The 15135-nt window shown below is 43.0% G+C and overlaps 1 protein-coding gene across 5 annotated transcripts in view; it reads right to left on the bottom strand.

The window, feature by feature from the left end:
• KLHL29 (kelch like family member 29) overlaps window positions 1-15135 on the bottom strand; it is a 389016-nt gene that overhangs the window by 14677 nt on the left and 359204 nt on the right. For all 5 annotated transcript variants that reach the window (XM_085056969.1, XM_085056972.1, XM_085056970.1 and 2 more), the window contains one exon: window positions 7145-7338. In XM_085056969.1, coding sequence (XP_084913095.1) covers window positions 7145-7338 — 194 coding nt within the window. The remainder of the gene's footprint in view (window positions 1-7144; window positions 7339-15135) is intronic.

The following is a 15135-nucleotide window of genomic DNA, read 5'->3' as shown; positions in this document are numbered from 1 at the left end:
GCAGTCCTGTAATTTAACAACAAACTGTATGAGGTTGGAGTTTGAAATTAAGCAACTCTCTCATCCTGAGTCAAGTTCAATCAGATTTTCTGAGGATGCTTTAAAATTCTTGTTAGCTGCAGCATTATTAGAAATATTAGTAAAACTAATCATAAATTATTGAATAAAATAATTCTAATCTAATTAATTGGCTTGTCCCTTATGCTGCTAGCACGCCATATGCACATTATTAAATATGAGCCAGTTGGGCTGAAATTTCTCATGATGATGCCTGTCTTGATGAGATACAGTTTTTTTAATCAACATTTCTGTGAAACCAATCAGCAGTGTCTGGGAACAAAAGATGGGAAAATACATTGCTTTGAGTTAAAATAAGCCGCACAACAGTTCTCTAAGAAGAGGGAGCCTCAGCCCTTTGGCTCAGCCCTTCAGGGTGTGAAGTGCATGTTTCCTGGGAGGCCATCCTGGGGTCAGGGGACACATAAAAATTCTCCATTTGTAGTTGTAAGTTAAAGCCTTTCCAAAATCTGCATTTTCGTATGCTCAGGAAACGTTGATCCTCTTGCACCTCCAACAGGGAATCAGCCTGGACATAGTTCTGCTGGTTTCAGCCCCTGCAACCTCCTCCCAAGGGGACCTGGGGGCAGAAACTGGAGAGGAGGTGAGAAGCCATCTTTACTGTGCTCTTATATCTCTGCTAGCAGCCTCTACATAACACTGAAGGGGTTTATATGTTCCTCCCAAATCTACAGCATTATTACTGTGTCCTTTTAGGAACACAGAAAAGGATGGGCTTAAACCAGATCCAGCAGCTTTATTTTGGGATTTGCTTACCTCTTGCACGATGTGTTGTAACCCTGAGGTTCTTCTACAACTACCTTATTCCATTAAATATTTAACAGAGATTTAATTTGACAGGAGTTAAGCAAAAGCTGATGAACATCTCCAGAAGAGAGATAATCTCCTTAATTGAGTTTGAACTAGTAAAACTAGAAGGAAAAGAATGGCTTTGTGCTGTCTGCCTCTGTCCCAGCATGGCCACGGGGTGGTCTGGCTCAGCTCATCCCACCCCACACTGGCACATGCCCAGGGGGACCTGCAGGGGTGCAGCACCCGGCAGCAAAACAGACAGAGCCCATGTGATGGGTTAAAGCTGAGCTCCTACTACGCTGAGTATCTACAGGCATATGTCAAAAAACCACGGCTGTATTAGGAAAATGTCACTGATCCTTGGGAACAGATGGGAAGAAACTAATTCATCCATAAAATAGAACAAGGAGTATTCAGTTTCTTCGTGGTGCCACTAAGCCACTATAATTCATCAGAAAGGCTTATCTGTCCTAACAACCCAGCTTGCATCCCTTTCCAAATCAGACTTGCATATGTGACATTTTTTCCACTTAAGACACTCATCAGAAATTTTCCATATTTAATTATCACATCTTCTTGGCTTTTTTTCCTCTGACTAGCACTGTTTTGAAGGAGAATGAAACTCTTGCATTAAAAAAAAAACCCTCAGCTCTCAAATCTCACAGGGAAATTATTTGGGGCTCCCTCATGGCAGAAATTGTGACTTCTCGGGGGACTGAATCACTGACTTCAGATTTCTTTTTGTTAAGGAATGAGAGGGAAACCCCTTGGGTATTTTTATAGTGGCTTTTTTTTTTTCCCCTTCTGGATAGGCAGACAGTCTGATATTCCTCTTCATTTTTTAAGAGGCAATTGTGTTTGATTCTTATAAATTTTTCAATACATCTCCTATCTGTTGTCTTTTTACTGCTTTTGTCTTTGGCTATAATTTCATAAATTGGTCTCAAGTAAGTCTGATAGAGAAACAGAAAAATATTTGCTGTTTCTTTCAGGAAAGGTGAAGTTCACAGAAAAGTCTCGTTCCTGATGAAGATATGGCAAAAAGATATGAGGGACACCTCAATAGGTGTAGAGAGGAAACAGTGGGTTTTATTTCTGTTTTGTTACCATAGGGACAGAAATTGTTCACAAATACTGGGATTTTGGAAATCTCAAGTCATCATTCCTGATACCCAGATGTGGATAACCACCTTGAATCTTTAACCTCCCTTCATCCCAGGTGCTACCCTCTCTCTGCCTATGGTGGTGTCTTTTTCAGAGCTTGGTACTCTCATGCAAACTCTCAGAAGACTCCAATTTCTGTTGCTTTTTGAAGTCCTTAACACGGTCACAGTGCAAGGCAGCTGGTGGGGAGCATAATTTTGCAGAAGCATGTTCTGGTTGGTTCTGGTTTTGGTCAATGTGCACCAAGCTGGAGAGGAGGTAGTCAATACTTCTGGGTGTGAACATGACTTCTACATGTCAGAGCTTCTGTGGGATACAGCAGGGCCATTGGGTGTTTCAAAAGACTGCTGGAGAAAAGGAGGAGAGGGGAGAGAAAGCATGGAAACAGAGAAGCAATCTCCTTCCTCTCCAAAGTTTAAGTGTCGAGGCTGTTGGATACTGTAATCCATTTCAGGCTGGAAAATCTTAAATGGGATTTGTCCAGGTCAGCAAACACACTTGAGATTAGAAGGCAGAATAAATGTAAATGAAATAATAGGTAAAAGGTAATCTTCTCTCCAAGTGGATAACATGGCAACATCACTGTCCTTTGCTGCTGCTACAGGAAAAGTGGTTAATTCTGTGACAGGTCACAGGAGGAAGGAGTGTGCACTCTGCTTGAGCCAGAGCTGTACTCCATGTGGGGCTGCTGATTTAACTGCTGCTGTGCCCCTCACCTAGGGAGGACAGCCTGCTCTCTGGGGTGTGCCCGTGGCTCTCACATCTCTCCCCACATTACATGGCCAAGCAGCACAGTCCTGCCATCCCTCCTGTGATTGCTCAGAGATCTTACCGTGCCTTCCAGTAATGCACTCGGTCAGGGACTGAAGGGGCACTGCAATGAATGGGAGCAGCACTTCATATGGAAAAAGGTTGTTACAAACAAGCTAGTTAAACATTTTTACAGGGAGGAGAAAAGGCAGGTGTGCCACCAGTCCAGGCAGAACTCCAACCAAATTGTCTCCTGACAGGTGTGGCTGCTCTATGGGGAGGTTGATGCACTTGACGGTGCAGATTAGAAAAGAAGTCTGGTTAATACAAACTAAGCCTGCATTTAAAAGTAAGTGCCTCTTCCTCTCCTTGAACCCTCTGCAGACAACTTCAAGAATGGCACAGCCATGGATAGGATAATCAGGAGACTGTGGTCTGATCCTGAACAGAGCCCAGGTGAAGACGCTGCATGAACAGCGGGGGTTTGGATGTCACCCTGCGGCTCGGAGCTCTCCTGGGAGCTGATCTCTCCCAAATACACAACTGGATTCCCCACTGACCCTTGAGCAAACCCTCCTTGGAGACCCCAAAGTTGAGTGTCTTCACCTGCAAACACCACATTTTGTGTATGTGTGGCGGGAATGGCTCATGCCAAAGCAGGAGGCTCCACCTGCCACTGCAGGGCAGCTTTAGCATCAAATTTACAGGCATGATGTTGATGAACTGGAGAGAGTGGGAAAAAGAACAGCCATGGAGATGAAGGAGAGGTAGGAGTGAAAAGGAGGACATCAGATAAACAGCAACACAAAAATACTGATTTTGCTGGGCAGAGGGCAGAGAATAGACAGGGAAACACACTGAGCAGTGGAAAAAATCATTCTGAAGGGAGGACATAGCATATACAGAGGAGAAATAGGTGAGATAAAAACTCAAGATTAGCAGGGCAAAAACCACTAAGAACTGGACATGGGAAGAAAAATACACTGAATGATCAGATGAAACACTCATTGCTTTGGGACTTTCAGGTGAAAGCCAGACACATTTCCTGAGAAGTACCAAACTATTGGTCTTGGAAGAGGGCCAAGACATATATCTGATTTTCTCTCTAAAGTGAAAAAATAAATTATTATCATTATTATGCATTTTAACCAAAATAAGCCACGGGACAGTGCAGTAAAAATGTACAGATGCTTCCAGTGCTGTTTTCCAGTTATGTTTTGCATTCTTAGGTCTGTGATTGTCCCACTTTGGTCAGACATATCACTGCAGGAGTAAATGGTATGGTGAGGAACTAGATACTTGGATTAGAAACTGAAAATACTCACAGAACTTAGATATCTATTCTCTAGTTCTCACCAGATTTTAAAATTTAATAGTGGTGGTAATTAAATACTGTTTTTCTTACAATCCAGAAACATAAATAAAAACTTCTAATTCCACACTGATCGTTCCGAGTATCAGAAAAAGGAATATTTCAGTGCCCTGTCATGAAGGCACAAAGTGAACTAAAAGGCAGTGACCAAGTAATTAGGCTTACTTAGAATCCCTGACTTCAGCATATCTATGGCCATCTTGTTAAATAAGACAAAGCTCAGGAAGCTGGGCATGGAATACATTTTTAGCACAGCTATATAGGACAGCTTGGCCAGAAATGGGAAGGCAGGTGCTGCAAGTACATAGCCCAGGTTCATTTACTCATGTAGGACTTTTGTTTTCACATCTGAAAAGAAGAGAAGGGGATGTGCAAAGTGGTTTACCAAAAACATGCAGTGTGAAAGCCCCATGAGGCTCCATTATCCCAGTAGCATCCAGCTGTGGGCTGCACTGCTGCAGGAACATCTGCCCATTCCGAGGCTGAGCTGCTTGGATTTGCTATCAGTCCCCAGTCTGTATCTCCTCTGCACAGGCAGGATGTCAGTGTCCAGCCTGCTCCACCTCCACTCAGATTGGACAAAACACAAGGCATGATTGATGCCAGTTGTTGCCTTGGGTTAGGCTGGCATGTAATGCTTTGAAAGAGATGGACCTGTTGGGTTCAAATGTGTGCTAGGCTGTGTTCAACTCACTATCATAAAACACCACAGTGAACTGAGACAGGTACTACTGATCTAAAAATCTCCACAGACCTTGGCTTCTTTCAATACCTGCAGCTACTGTTGCATATCTGAGCATGCTTGAGGCATTTTTAAATAAACTGTTGTCCTATTTGAGGTCAAACAGGTTTCACTGATCTCTAAGGTGACTTTGTAACAACTCACCATCAGACATCTCAGTTGCCTTAGCTCAGAGGTACACCTTAGGAATTCACAAATCAACACAAAAAGGCTCTGAGGCTGTCAGAGGCACCCTGGCAGTGATCATGTCAGGATTCATCCCAGCTCCATTTTGCAAAAGGCTCCTTCTACTTCCTCTTTCTTTTAGACCGTACTGTACCTGGCACTTCCTCCAGTTCTTTGGGGGATACTTTAAAAATACAGGTGATGCTATGGTTTCTGTAGAGCTGGAGAAACTAAAATGTATTTCCAACATTCTCACTGCCTTGTAGTGAAGATTAGGCATCACATCAGTTCACATTCCCAGACATTCTCCATGGGGTGCCATTTTTCAGACTCTGTGTTATTGTAAGTTATTTGCAAGTAAACTGACGTTATACATTACCCAACAAAGAACTCCTTGTTTTATCATATATTTTATGCTTTTGGCTTACCTAATGAACTTTGCTAACACCAAGAAAACATAAATACCATCTTTTAACTTCATGAGTATCTTTCACGTATTTTTGTACTATTAAGAAATAATAGTACAAATCTCTTAGAACAAGGGGTAATGAACCCAGCTCTGCATGGTTAAGATTATTTTTTCTAAACACACATGGTGTTGACACTTGCTAGACTCTAATGAGCCCAGGGGATGATTCCTTAGCTCCTGTGGCCCTTGCACTGTTATGGCAAGGAAAAGGAATACAACTCAGCATAATGCACTCATTTTTGCAATATGCTGTGAGTCCAGGAAAACCTCATCCTGTCAGTCAGTGGATTAAAGGAGCAGCAATAGCTGTAGCCACGTGATGGAAAAAGCCAGGCAATGGGGCTGTTTGTGCTGCTGTCTTACATAAACACGCCTTTGACCGCTAACACCCTCCTGCTGGGCGCCGCACGCTGCATCGCACGCATGTCATGTTGTGTTACTGCCTGGGCAGGGCAGCCTGTGGCCACCCAGGGCCAGCTCCTCCCATCCTCATCTATCAGGGAACCCCCAAAAAAGGGTTGGAATCACTGCTGCTGCAACAGAAAGAGCAGCTTATTCTAAGTTTGTGATTATGCTTAGGCCTTACCTGAATACCTTACAACTGTCCTTCTGTAATTTCTTACTTGCTACTATCCCTGGAAACTTCAAGGTCAAGTTGGACAGGGCTCTGAGCAACCTGAATTAGTGAACGACGTGTCTGCTTATTGCTTGGGTTATGTGACCTTTAAAGGTCCCAAACCACTGTACAATTCTCTGAACAAGGATGTGAAGGCAAACCACTCCAAAAGCAGTTTCTCTGCAACGATTGTGTGCCAGTTGTCTCTTTGGCCACTTGGGTGCAGCCAGACCGAAGGCAGACTGGCACAGCCCAATGCAGAGCAGATGACCCAGGTCAGCTGCTGCCCTGCAGGAGCATCCTCACCAGGCTGAACGCTAAATCTCATTTCCAAAAGCAGCCTAAACACTCAGGGTGCAAATCACTACACAAAGCAAGTAAGTTGCAAACTTATGAGCGCTGTTCTAATGTTGGAAGGAAGTCAACACCTCTGACATTGGCTGGTACATTGGAAAATTTGGTTTCTTGTCTTGCTCTTTATGTTTGGTGATCTGAAGGGCATCATAAACTAATAAACACAGTTTTAATAAACTACGTCTTGAAGATGTCAGCCTCTGAAGCACATATGCCTGTGGACACCACTGATAAATCCCACCTCAGAATGCCTGTCACTTCCCACAGGACAGGCAGCATTTTCACAAACCCATGAGGGATAATCTATAACTTGAGCAGTGCTGTGAACCCACATGGAGCAACACATGATGCAGGCATGAAGTTTCACTATACTTGGAGATTTTTTTAATCTAAAATGGATAATTGTTCATACTTAATAACTTTCTCCTCTGCTTTGAACTCATCACTTCTAGCCGGTAACTAGTCTCTACTAACAAGTGACAATTGCCTTCAGTGGAGATCCAGATATTTGCCTCTCTGGTATATCCATGTATTCCTGACAACATAAGCAAATCCCCCCACCCCACAACTCCTTTGCTTTCGGCAAAGGCATTAAGATACCTGTTGCAACAGAGATTTACTCTGACACCACGCATGGCTTACCAATCATCGGGGACTCTATGAAACTCCATGAGTTGGTCTGAGGGATGTAGGACTGCAAGACCCCCGCGGCTCGGCCGGCTTCGTTCACCCCTCCGAAGACGTAGATCTTGCCCCCACACACGGTGGCTGCAGCTGAGTGCACAGCCTTGGGCAGGGGCGCGATGGTTTCCCACTGGTTGGTGATGGTGTCGTACCTGGGGACAACAGCAGCGCAGTGAGCTGAGGGTGAGCAGCCCTGGGCAGCACAGACAGGCACAGAAAGCAGGCTGGGGCACACAGAAAGGCAGCTTGGCAAGTAGAAGAAAAGCAGTAGTGGAAATGTGGTTTTTTTAACATCCTACAAATTCAGCCACTTGGTAAATGGTGTAATGAATGCTTTTCTCTAAGGTTTTAAAATATTGATAGGAGCCCTGAGAAAGCTGGTTCTGTTTTCTGTATATGCCTCTCAAATCTCATTATAGTCCAAGGTACAAAAACTCGGGACATCTTTATTGAGATGTCTTCCACTGATTAATTTCTTTTAATGAGTATACAATGAGATTATTCTTGCTAATCAGTGCAGAGATATCCAATAGTGACTGTGGGCAGGCAACTGTTAATATACTTCAGTTGTTCAGCTTGTGGAACACATCTCATCTGCAATGTAATGCAACATGATGGCTCCTTTTACTCTAGTTAACTGACCAGCAACACACATTTTGTGCCAGAGTAAGTTGCTTCCATTTAATTTCCATTCCTCAAACCAAGCTACTGTGCTTCATTTCAGGATGCTGCAACTGTTAATGCTGGAGTAAGATTTCACCATTGCATTTGTATTTGACATGAATCAAACAGAGAAGAGTATGCATGAAAGTGCTAAATTAGTTTTAAGGTCATCAGGATCTGATTTAATTAAGCCATTGACCATAAGGGATGTGCAGTTAACAATCCATGGATGAAGATTCATTTTAGACAATATCACAAGTACAGGCATCCCTTTTTTTTTAAAGATAATGTGGCAGGGATCCAAATAGCTGCTTTTAAATGAGTCTTGGAGACAGTGGAGAATAATGTGATTTTTAGCTTTCTATATTTCCATGTAATGACAGATGCAGTCAAACAGGAGTTTCCTGCATAGTAATTTTTCAGAGTTGTTGACTGCCAGAACAGAAGCCCTCATCACCCATTCAGGGCTTTTGCTCTCAATGGTGGTGATATGCAATATGCAAACATGAAATGAATTGATGAACATGAACCCATCTGCAAAATATGATTTGGCAACAGGAGAATTTTCCCTCTGTAACATGTCCCTCAAATTTTAACAGCTCAAACTTGGGGAAAATAAAAGGGAGGAATGGTACAAATGGCAGAAACAGCAGAAAATAATGTGCTTAATAAAAATTCACTAATGAGTTTCCAAGTAATATAACTGAAAGTAATTAACACACTCATAAAACTGAAGCAAAAGCAAGAGGGAGGCAAACTTTAAATGAAAAAAATTAGGAAAGTCCCTTATAATGAGCATGGAGAACTGCCTTGTATGATGCTCTAAATTAGTTACAGAGAAATTAAATTCATCTACAACAAGTGATCAAAGGGAAGAAATATAACAAGATTGAACAACATGGTTCTAGGAGCATTCAAGGCGACACACCTTTACTGGTCTGATTCTTGTACCAACCCTGAGCCTGCAGATGCATTTTGACTGCACAAGCAGCTCCTCCAGGTAAGTCACCACATGCTGCATCTCCTGCATTCACCCACAGCACTCAGAGGGAGCAGCACTCACATCCACCCAAGCAGATATGCAAAAAAATCTCACATAATATAAAGTTTCACACATTGCTTCTGGACACACTTTGCTAAGTCAGCTATTGCAGTAATTGGTAATCTAATTCTTGATGTCTCATTAAAAAAAATTGCTATAATTGTTTAGAGAATGGGAAAAACAACAGAGCTGAGAACTGACCTAGTGTTCCTTCTCTTGTTCCTCCTTTAGGACAAAGTCTACCTATCGCCTGATATGTTCTGTCTCACAGCATCCACTGTATATTTAGCACCAGGAACATTTGTGGGCAGTCAAAGTGGTCTGAGATGGGGGTGGTGAGCAGTCAGCTGCCTTCCCTGTTGCTGGCAGAAGTACCTGGCACACCTCAGCTCCCAAGACAAGGATATTCTTGGCAATGACTTTCTGACTGTCCTAATGTTTTTGAGAAGAAAAGTTTATATTCTTCATACATCCTGTGTGCTGGGTGTGGTTGAATACCACATCTGTATGAATACTGGAGAAAGGTTCAAATTATAAAAACTATCATCCTTTTTCTGGATGAATTTCCTTACTGGGGCTTCAGGTCCCTCAGACCCCATTTTTAACCCACCTTCACTGCTCTCTGTTTATGCTCTACCATGACAGAATTGATGTTTCCTTCTCCTACTGTCCTTCATCTGCCACTGAGAAACCAAAAATGACCAGTTTCACTTCATCTGCTGAAAGCCAAAGGCTGAAAATCTACTGGAAACAGGTGCTTGTGGTAAGGCTTAAAACCACACTCTTGAAGGTAATTTGGTTTAAAAAATCAGTGAACCATAAAGCAGGTGGAAGCAAGTCCTTGTCCACCTAACATGGGCATCTAATGTGGGTTTCACATGGGCTGCTCAGGGAAGCAACTTTCTTGAGTGTCTACCCTAGCCCTGAGGCTGAAGGAAAGAAACTGATGCCTTCAAGGCTTCCTGATAGCTGTCCACCAAGTCCCTCCATCCCCAAGGAATTTATTCCCCTAGTTCACTCCCTCCTTGAAAAACTGTAGACCTGATTTCTAGTCTGTTTTGCTTCAGTTCCCACCCACCAGAAAGTTTGTTTCTTTTTCCCTGTTGGATTATAAAGCTGTCTGCTATCAAATCTCTCCCTTTCACATATGGACGTGCAGAAAATAATAAAGTCAACTCTTCACCTTCTATGGGATAAACTAAGTAGTCTAAGCTCCTTAAGTCTCTGCAGGGCAGGTTTCCATCATTTTGGTCTATCTCAAGTCAGCTCTTAATGTGTTCACACAAGGATTTGCACCAGATTAACTAAATTGGTTTAAAAATGAATGAAGGTGAACCTTTGTAACCTTCCAGGACAGAAAATACTGACACCTGCTTTACCTCCCTGCCCTAGGGCTTTTCCATCTGTTGTGTCATCTCTGGCACTGCCATCACACCACGGCCACTGGTGCTCGTGGGGCTCCTGGCTGCCTGTCACACCAGCCCTGCTCAAGGGCCAGCAGGGAGGAAACTGATTTAAAGAATAATCACTTTGATCTCTTTCCATTAGTCAAGCTTTGCATTCGAATCCCCTGTTTGAAGCCGTAGATGGAGACATAATGTGAGCTGGCTTCAAGCCAAGCAAAGGTTTTTCTTGCCTCTCCTCCACCGCTCCCTCCCGTGTCCATGCTTGTCCTTGGCTCTGGGCCGACCAAGCCCATCCAATCTGCTGAACTTGACTCTTCAAGGACATCTCCTTTCACACACTGACTCCTGCTCTGTAGTCCTTGCACGCTATGGACTCACGTGTGCTTTTACACCCTTGCCCTCACACTCCTTCTCCCTCTGCCCCAGCAATCTGCTGGTCCCTGGCCCTGCAGGACACGTGTGTCCCCACCTGTCACTTCATGTGTCGCTCACACCGAGCACAGGGATCTCATCTGACCCTTGTGCAGTCACTACCTTCTGATTTATGTATTATGTACATATACAGTATATGTTTTTATACGTGTGTATATGCACATTATCTGTATATATAATGTATATATGTATGTATATAGATAATTCATGTACCCATGATATGGAAAATCATCTGAACCCAGCACAAAATACAGCTCAGGCTTGAAGAGAGTACATGCAGAAATAACCTTGCTCATTTCCACAACTCTCCAACTCTTAGGATTTCATCTGTGGGCCTGATCTTCCCCTTCCTTCATTCATTTAATTCAACACCTCCTTCCTTGCTCTTTCCCTACCACCTCAGTATTAACAGCAGAAACCCTTCATTTCAAGCTGTGCCACTCGCTTCACTGCCTTCTTGACTTTTGACCTCTTCAGTACCTGAAAACAGTATTTTTTTTCTTCTCAGTCTCTTAATTTCTCTCCTGCTAGGTTAAACAGCCATATGTGTATCTTCATTTATTCACATTGTAAGATCCTTACATCATGGTCAGCCATTTACACACTGACCATTTCTGTCAGTTTGCAAGAAATCTTTCCGTTATTTAAGCATTATTTAATTATATTTGCAGGAAAGCTTCTATTTAAACTAAAGCTGTACCGTGTCACATTGAACTGCTCTTCAGATGATTCTCATGTTTGAAATCACAGTAATGAATTACTATTTTTTCCCTTTTTTCTTTTCTCCTGACTCTTCTGAGGGGTTTATAAACTATCCCAAGACAAGGCAATATATTTGATTTTCTTAAGGCCATCATACAATCATCTAGGTAAGATATGATCTTTAAAAATCATTGAGTCCAACCATTAGCCCAGCACTGCCAAACCCACAACTAAAACATGTCCCTCAGCACCACATCTACATGACTTTTAAATACCTCCAGGGATGGTGACTCCAGCGTTCCCTTGGGCAGCCTGTTCCAGTGCTTGGGAATCTTTCTGGTGATGAAATTTACCCCTTCCTTAGGTGAGAACCCCTAATTCCTGCCATGACCATGCCTCAGTAAAAGAGTAGGTTCTCAGGCAGTTTCTAAAGTGTATAAAGCTTATTATTTACACTGATTTTTTTAGACTGTTTTCAAAGTATGCACTGCCAACAAAAGTAATCTCCCAATTTTAGACAACCCTGTTGTAAAAGTGCTGTCAGGTCAAGGGGATTAATCTTCCTCTGTCCTTCAAACATATAATAACCACAAAGCACCCACATTTCCACACTTGCAGTTACATACATTGTCTTGTCAGCAGACGCAGCGTTCTCGGCTCTCAAATTGCATATATTACAGGGCCCATCCATTATCTAAAGACCTGGTTCGTGGATCCACCTCATTTCGCCAGCTCCCAACTCAACTCATATCTCAGGAGAAGACAGAAAGTGTAATACCCTCTCGCCTAACACCTAATGACTTGCTTCTTGTCACACTGAACCTTGCCAGAGGGGCTTGATGGAGAACTGCAGCCACACTGTTATTTCCCTAAACACTCATTGCAAAAACATAACTTTCCCTGAACAGATACCCATGCACAGCCACAAAAATGGACTTATAACTCAGCCCCTCTGGCACATGCATATTGTTTTAAGATGAGTAACGAATGACTCCTATTCATCTGTTTGTGATTGATAGTCCCATAATATTATCCATCGAGACGGAATTTTTGCTGCCTCCTTAAAGACAAATGGCAGATAAGGGTAAAGAATCTCAGCCCTGCTGAGTTTGATGGGAAAACACCCATTGTTTTAAGTGGCAGCAGAATTTCTGGGTAAAGCTGCACCCTTCAGCCCCAACAACACAACTGAAAGCATGGAGAGAGGGACACAGGAGCTGATGCCATAAATCATTAGGAGTCTCGTGGTCCCTACTTGCTTTAGTGCTTTGTAATGGTGCAGCAGATGTATTAAGTGCAAGCAGGTGGCATCATGTATAGCTAAGGTGGTCTGACATTCGTTTTTAAAAAGCAAAATGCTGTAAAAGTGTGTTTGTAAGATTTTAGCCACTTAGGATCAAATATTAAAAGAATTCCATGAGAAACAGGTGAGAAAATGCTACGTTCTCTGTCTTCAAAGGCCCACTGTGGTGAGACACCCTGTAGACTTCATGCTCTGGGTCTGCTAACTGGTGAGGTCAGGATAGGTCACTTTGGACTGGAGACATGCCCTTCACCATGCCAGCAGACACACGTCAGAACCTGGCCAAAGCTGGCCATGGTCACGCTTGGTCTGACTGAGCAAGCAGAGAGCAAATGTGGTTGGGAAAGATAAGCTGCATGTGCACCAGGGGAGGTGGTAGGTGGCCCAGCGAGGGACGATGTTCAGTGCCTTGCCCTTCACACTGGTGGCACAGCCCAGGACTGCATTGTGTGTCAGCCTGGACAAGCCTCTGCACCTCCATCTGGGGGGATAACAGGGCTGTAATCCCAGAGGCTCCTAAGAGGTGAAAAACTACCCAAACCCCGGGAGCGTGTGTCTGCAATTCCACACTGAGGGGACAAGTGATAACTTTAGAGCTAAATTGTAATTTTTGGCATCACCTGATGAGACATTATTTTAACTTAGTGCTTTTCTATGACCTGCTGGAGGGACAGAGAGGTTTTGCCCCCACTGAGAGATTGTACCACAGTGTCCCATCCTAACCAACACAGTACTTGAAGAGGAATGTGCAAACCACACAGAAATATGGTGGGAGAAAGTTGTTTCTTGCAGCTGTAGGGGGAGATGGGGGGGAAGAACAGTCAAGAACTGGGCATTCACTACTCATAAGACAGCAGCCAACTCAGCAGTTTAAGTGATTTTAGCTTCCATTTTACTGTGTTTTTTTCCTAAATTGCAATACAATTTCAGAAAGCCTCATTGCTTGCAAAAATGGGTGCAGTGATTTAAATTCCTGTATCTTGCCCTGTCCTAATGGGAAATGCTTTTGTGTGAAAAGGCCTGACTTTGCTCAGCACAGCTAGGAGGCTCAGCCTTCCCTCACCTGCATTTCTGACAGCAGACCCTGAAACCTCCTTTCCAAAACACAGCTTCAGCCAGTGCTTCACTTCTGTCACCTCCTACTGTCATTTTAATATGAAGAATAAAAAAAGAACCCCCCCCAAACATCTCTCATGGCCCAAAGGAGGCCATGTTGCACTTTTTCCATGGCTCTGCTCACAAGTCACTCCACAGACAACAGCAGATTAATTATAACCATGGGTTTAGCAAATCCCCATGACAAGACATCCTTATTGTGGCTGAAACAGCGTGCGCAGAAATGATAGGGAGGAAATCTGCTCCTTTCCCACATCCAGGTCTCTTGGTGGGCTTGTGACAAAGGAAAACCAGCTCAGCTGCTCTCCCTGAGCCAAGCAGGGGCTGCTGAGGGCCTGAGTGTGACTTTGCAGGCTGCAATGTCATCTGTGGTGAGGGCTGGGGTGACTGAGATGACAGAGAAGGAGCGGGGGGACTCTGCTTCATTTGGGGTCCATTCAACTGCCCAACATTTTGGATGCTTTGATAAAGAGAGATCATGAGAATCAGAGCAGAGACAAAAATCAGGCCCAAGGATAATCGAAAAGAGATAATTTAATCAATGACAGTTATTCAGACTCCTATTCTCAATAGTATTATTCCGCTGTTCATCTTCATTGAGAGTTGGAATGAAATAACATCTCTTTCCTGAGCTCTCTCCTTCCTGTGTTCACAAGAACAGTTCCACTAGTTAGAAATTTACTGACTTAAATTGTGGGACAAATACCTTCAGATACTAGAAACAAATCTGTTGAAAAGGGAGATATTTGCTTCAAAGCAAGTCATGTGGGCAGTGCCCACCTTAAACTCTGGGTTAAGGAGGGAAGCAACCTTCACATGTTGCATTCACTGCTATGATTTCTCATTCATTTTTTGCTCTCTGCATTTCCCTTATTTACTGAGAGAATCATCACCAACACCAGTTCCTAACCTTTTGAAAAATGTGTTGTTTTTTTCTTTCCCTCAATCCTTCTTAATGACTTATCCCTATTTGTCTTGCCTGTTAAGGCAACTTTTACTGGAAAATGCATGCTTCAAAATGTTGCTGAAGAAGTATTCAAATTCAGCATTTAAAACTGACAAAAATATTTTTGATTGCCACATTCACTTAGGAAAAACATTTCCAAAAAATGTGTCCCAATTAAGTACTTGGGTAAAGCTAGCACTGTATCAATATTTTTGGAATAGAATATTCTCATAAACTGCTTCTCAAAGTGAATTCTATTTTTTAATGAAAACATTGATATACATATAAAATCTATGCCTTTACTGAATGCCATGGGTGACAAGAAATTGGTTAGAATTG

This window comes from Lichenostomus cassidix, chromosome 3 (genome assembly GCF_008360975.1).
Source record: "Lichenostomus cassidix isolate B80296 chromosome 3, HeHo_3.0, whole genome shotgun sequence".
NCBI lineage: Eukaryota > Metazoa > Chordata > Aves > Passeriformes > Meliphagidae > Lichenostomus > Lichenostomus cassidix.
This window is presented reverse-complemented; position numbering and strand designations above follow the sequence as displayed.